The sequence below is a fragment of the Cyprinodon variegatus genome, unplaced genomic scaffold, assembly GCF_000732505.1.
Source record: "Cyprinodon variegatus isolate N-32 unplaced genomic scaffold, C_variegatus-1.0 Scaffold1223, whole genome shotgun sequence".
Classification (NCBI taxonomy): domain Eukaryota; kingdom Metazoa; phylum Chordata; class Actinopteri; order Cyprinodontiformes; family Cyprinodontidae; genus Cyprinodon; species Cyprinodon variegatus.
The window spans coordinates 122955-127848 of NW_015151676.1; the positions used below are offsets into that span (position 1 = coordinate 122955).

Sequence of the window (4894 nt, forward strand, 5' to 3'; positions counted from 1 at the left end):
GTCTGGTTAAAAAGAGGATTATGTTTTATGTTCGAAAACATCCATTTTGAGTGTGTGTTGAGGTATAGTTTTGTATATGTAAATAATTTTAAGTGCAATTGAATCATTTTTGTGTTGGAAATCTTTGATTTGCTTTGCTGGGAATCCTCATCAGATAGTCACATGTACTTCCAGTGATGAACTACAATAAAAGGAATCTTTAACCCTAAACGGCTCCCCGGGCGCTGCACAGTGGCAGCCCACTGCTCTCAAAGGGGATGGGATACATGCAGAGAGTTTATTTCTGTACTTGTTAGAGTGTAAAGACAATTAAACGTTGATAAAATAAAATGTTTTTTTTTACCCTAAAAACTGATACATATAACTAACTAAGGATTTTTTTTTTTTCGGTGATCACTGTCCTCACCACAAGCTTTTAAATCTCAAGAATCAGAATAGAATTGATTCTTCAAATTTTAATCAATACACAGCCCCATCTTCGGAATTGCACTTAGATCATTTAAACAGGTAAGATTTCAGTAACCTAATGTTAATTGCTTCTTACGGTTGTCATTCTTTTTCTTTTTTTTTGTTTGTTATTGTGAATATTTTTATTTATTTATTTTTTGTTATTATTATTATTTTTTTTTTATTATTTTAATTTTTTTTATTTTTTTTTAAAGTTCTTTTTCACATGAACTGCCCTTCTAACATCACATTGGTCGCTACCCATGTCCGTGAAAGAGCAATCTTATTGTAATAGGGTACTAGATTATCCTCTAGGAACCGCCCCATTGATCACAAAAGCGACCTCCTATTGGCCAAACAGTCGGAGGAACACAGCTTTCCTTCTACGATTGGTGTAAGACATTTCAATCACAGAATTACTTCAAGGCGATTGGTCAATTTGACTGTCCCTCAACCCACTCCTGGCCGTGGATTGGTGGAGCCAGCCGGGCGGATTCCTTCATGGCTTGGTCTTCAAGGCTGTGGAGAGCGAATGTCGTCATGAGCGGTGGGTAGGAATGAAAACATTGGTGTTTATGTTACATTCTAGTTCATAAACAGCGGATTGATGTTTAGGAGAAAAGCACTAGGTGTTATGTGCACATACAACTGTGTTTGAAAAGAACAGGTTTGGTTTTATGCTCTAGAATGAGCCATGAACATCCGGAAAAGGGCAGCCTTTTTTCTGTACGGCATCAAAGAGTTTCGTTGGCTAGCTGCGACTCAGCTAGCTAAAATGCTAAGCAGCTGGTGTTTCACTTGTCCCAGATATTTTCTCTGCATTTAGTTCCTCTACGCCCAAGTAGACCGTTAGATTATTCAAATGATGTCTGTCCCGTTCAAATTTCAGTCCATGTTACAATAAAACGAGGCTGAAAAAGATGCTAAACCCGCCTGAGCTTTAGTGCTGAATTGCTAGCTTGGCGCTTGCTTGCTAAAACTAGCAGCTCGTTCAGAGCAAACTGCTCAGCTGACCAACGCTCCACAGTCCACAGGCTTTATTATGATTTTGGTTGCACACAGGAAAAGGATTACATTAGTATTACCACTACTGATGACAAATTTAGAATACCTGAATCTTAACCTTTTATTTTTACTGGACAGCAAAACTGTGATTGAGTCTCTCCCCTTATATGGGTACCTCTATACTTATAATGGTAAAAGTTGGCTTCATGTTAAACATTGATGGAAAAGAAAAACACAAAAAGAGAAACTGATGTTGAAAATAATTGCTGAGATGTTGAATATTGAAGAGATTTGCTTATTCGTTCTCTGTAGTCACTCTTTACTTTGAGGTATTTTCCTGTTTATTTGCTCTGACGATAAAGATTTCAAATGTTCAACCTTGTGTTGGCAGATTTACTTTTACCTTATGTTTTGAAAACTACGGAAGATGATTAGGGCCACTGAAGAAATAATAATAAAAAAAGTTACGTGATTTAAATATTATTTCAGTTTAATATGGGGATAAAAGTCATAGTTCTAACTTTAGTCTCAGAATTCTGACTTTAATCTCAGAATTTTGGATCTTAATGTAGATGGGCACAATGAAGAAAGAGATGTGGGAGCACTCAGCTTCACTGACAAAGATGTGAGTTGTTTGGAAGGGCCAGTAACACATTGGTGGAAAAAGATGGAATTAGGCGACTTTTTACGTGCCAGAGGGGTTCCTGGTGATGCTATTTCATTAATGGAAGAGCAGAAGGTGATTAAAACAAGAGAGCTAGTTTATGCTCTTAAACATCTTGATTCTAACATGATTGTTAGCTGTCAGAAGCTGAGATTAAAGTCAGAATTGTGAGTAAAGAGTCAAAGTTCTGGGATTAAAGTCAGAATTCTGAGAAAAAAGTCAGAATTGTGAGAAAAGAGTAAAAATTCTGAGATTAAAGTCAGAATTGTGAAAAAAAATAAACATTCTGACTTTTTTCTCATATTATACTGAAATAAAATTGAAAAATCAGTTAACTTTTTAAAAAATTTTCAGTAGCCCTAATCCTCTTCCGCAGAAAACAGTGGGAACTGACTAGGGCTCAAACAATCCGGTTAAACGTGATCAATCAATTTTTGAAATAATTGTAAACTAATGTAGTAATTAGGGTTGTCACGATACTAAACCTTTCAACTCGATACCGATACTAAGGAAAATATTCGATACTCGATACCATTTTCGATACCACAAGGATAAAATTTCAACAGAAATATTTTGATTAATAATTAAAATACAATAAATAAATACAATAAACAATAAGAACAACATTTTGAGGTTGTTTGCTGTGCACCGTATTTAGCAAGCTTGATAAAAAACTTACAAAATTAAAATTAAGTTTTCCTTACTTGGCTGTGCTTTGCACACATAACAATGACACTAGCCAAACCGGTTAAGAAACAAAAATAATTCTCAGCAGCTGCAACTGTTACAAAAAAAGTCTGAAACTGAAAAGTGCACAGAATTATTCAATCACAGTGTTCAGAAAGTGCATTTTCCTCTATTCTGCACTTTAGATGAATGACTGTTTAGGTGTGACTGGTACTCGATACTTTTGAAAATGAGTATTGTATCCGGATACAACATTTCAGTATCGATACTTTTCTGAGTATCAATACTTTTGACAACCCTAGTAGTAATTAATTAATCGTTAACTCTGGTATAGAGACTGTAAAACATGCCTTAAGCTGACAGAGCGACCCAATTAGAGCAGTAATTATAACAAAACTTATAGAATTTATAGAATTGTCATTTAAGTTAAAAATAACTTACTAACTAACTAATGTTTAGTTGCAGCCCTAGAACTGACGTTAAATGTTAAATGAGCCTTAAGAGTTTGTAGAAACACAGAGATATGTCTTTTCTTATTCTTTTCGCTTTTCAACATCTTGTTGTATTTTCAAAAATTAACAAGTAAAATGATTATTTTCATCTCCTCCATACAGTATTTTGTACCCAGCTGATTCTACGAGGACAATCCTTTATTTAAAAAGATAATAATTTCCCCCCTAAAACACCTACGGGTTTTCTGTCTTCAATTTGTTTTTTGGATTTCTGCATTCCGATTGACTTTTACGAATTATCATATTCTCTTCACTTCAAGCCCCATAAAGACAATCACGACGCTCGCTTTGACCAATAAAAATGTTGTGGCTAATAATCTCTACATCGAAAGTCTTTAAAACAAATAAAAAAAAATAGAAAAAAAATATGAATATTTGAAACAAAACCTAAATCTTACTCTAAAAAAACTTTTTTGATTAAAAAGGTATTTGAAGCATAATATCTGGATTATATATATTTTTTCAAATATCAATTTATTTATTTATTTATATGGAGCGAATTTAAAATTAAATTATTTAGACACCTGCAGATTTTTTTCTTCTTTGCTTCTCATGTCTCATCCTTTCTAGTTTCATTATTCAGACACCAATATGTTAAAAATTGGCTACTTTATTATGCTTTTAATGCATTTAATCACAGTTGATTAAATGTCAAAAATCTGTATCAACTGACTGTTTGTTGCTGTTGAGTATTTTTGATATTTATAGACTGACCATCTGTTGAATTTTGACCTGGTTTTAGTCAGCTAAGCGAGCTCACTGCCAAAGTTAACAGTTGTGCGCTAAGACAAACTGCCATCAGTGTTGGATCACTTTTTCCTTTCTTGGCTTTCAGCAGCAGGCAGCTCAGGCCGGTTTCCAATCTTTTGCTGTTTTCCACCTTGAAAGTTTGGTTGTTGTCTGTTTGCTTCATATTCAGCAAATAAGAAGCTTAGTGCTGAGGTGTGCTTGTTCATTATCTTACCATGCATTCAGGCTCTCTGAGCCAGTTTTTCTTTTATTTAATCCTAGTTGTTAAACGCAGATTTTAAAGTTTCAAAATGTAAATTTCACCCTTTTTCACAAACCTGCATTAATATGCTGATACAAAGATAGGTAGGCTTGAGTTAAATGACTTTTGAGTGCATTGACATTGAGCAGTAGGAAGATGGAATCAAACCCACAACTTTTAGATAGCAAGACAACAACTCTACCTACTGTGATGGTAAGGAGGTCTGGTCATTTAAAAAGAAACTACTGCTTAGTGGGCTGGGGGTCAGAACAGCAGAAAATGGCCGGAAACCTTTTTTTCCTTAAGTAAAACTTGGGAATAAAATAAGGGATTCTACTTTTGTTCCCTGGAAGTCGATGTTGGCTGGTTTTTATGTTCTTTATGACCCGAAAAAAGGATATGACTTGAACACTTTTCAGTTTATTTAGTACAAGTCGTATATCCGTATTTAAGCCTTCACCATAATTATTGCATACAGCTTGTGGAGGTGGATACAGAGTCTATCTCGCAACTGGAACCTTAAGATTTCCATCTTAAAGGAATAGTACACCCAAAACATGATTAGCCTTCATTTTCTACTCACCCCCA

The 4894-nt window shown here is 34.6% G+C and overlaps 1 protein-coding gene across 3 annotated transcripts in view; it reads left to right on the forward strand.

Moving 5' to 3' along the window:
* Nucleotides 1-963: 963 nt before the first annotated feature.
* The window catches only part of sp2 (Sp2 transcription factor), a 25557-nt gene continuing 21626 nt past the window's right edge, over nucleotides 964-4894 (forward strand). For 2 of the 3 annotated variants that reach the window (XM_015401464.1, XM_015401465.1), the window contains exon 1: nucleotides 1526-1643. In XM_015401464.1, coding sequence (XP_015256950.1) covers nucleotides 1541-1643 — 103 coding nt within the window. In that variant the 5' untranslated portion in view covers nucleotides 1526-1540. Of the gene's footprint in view, nucleotides 995-1525; nucleotides 1644-4894 lie in introns of those variants that run through there. The other variant, XM_015401466.1, reaches the window with a different exon arrangement.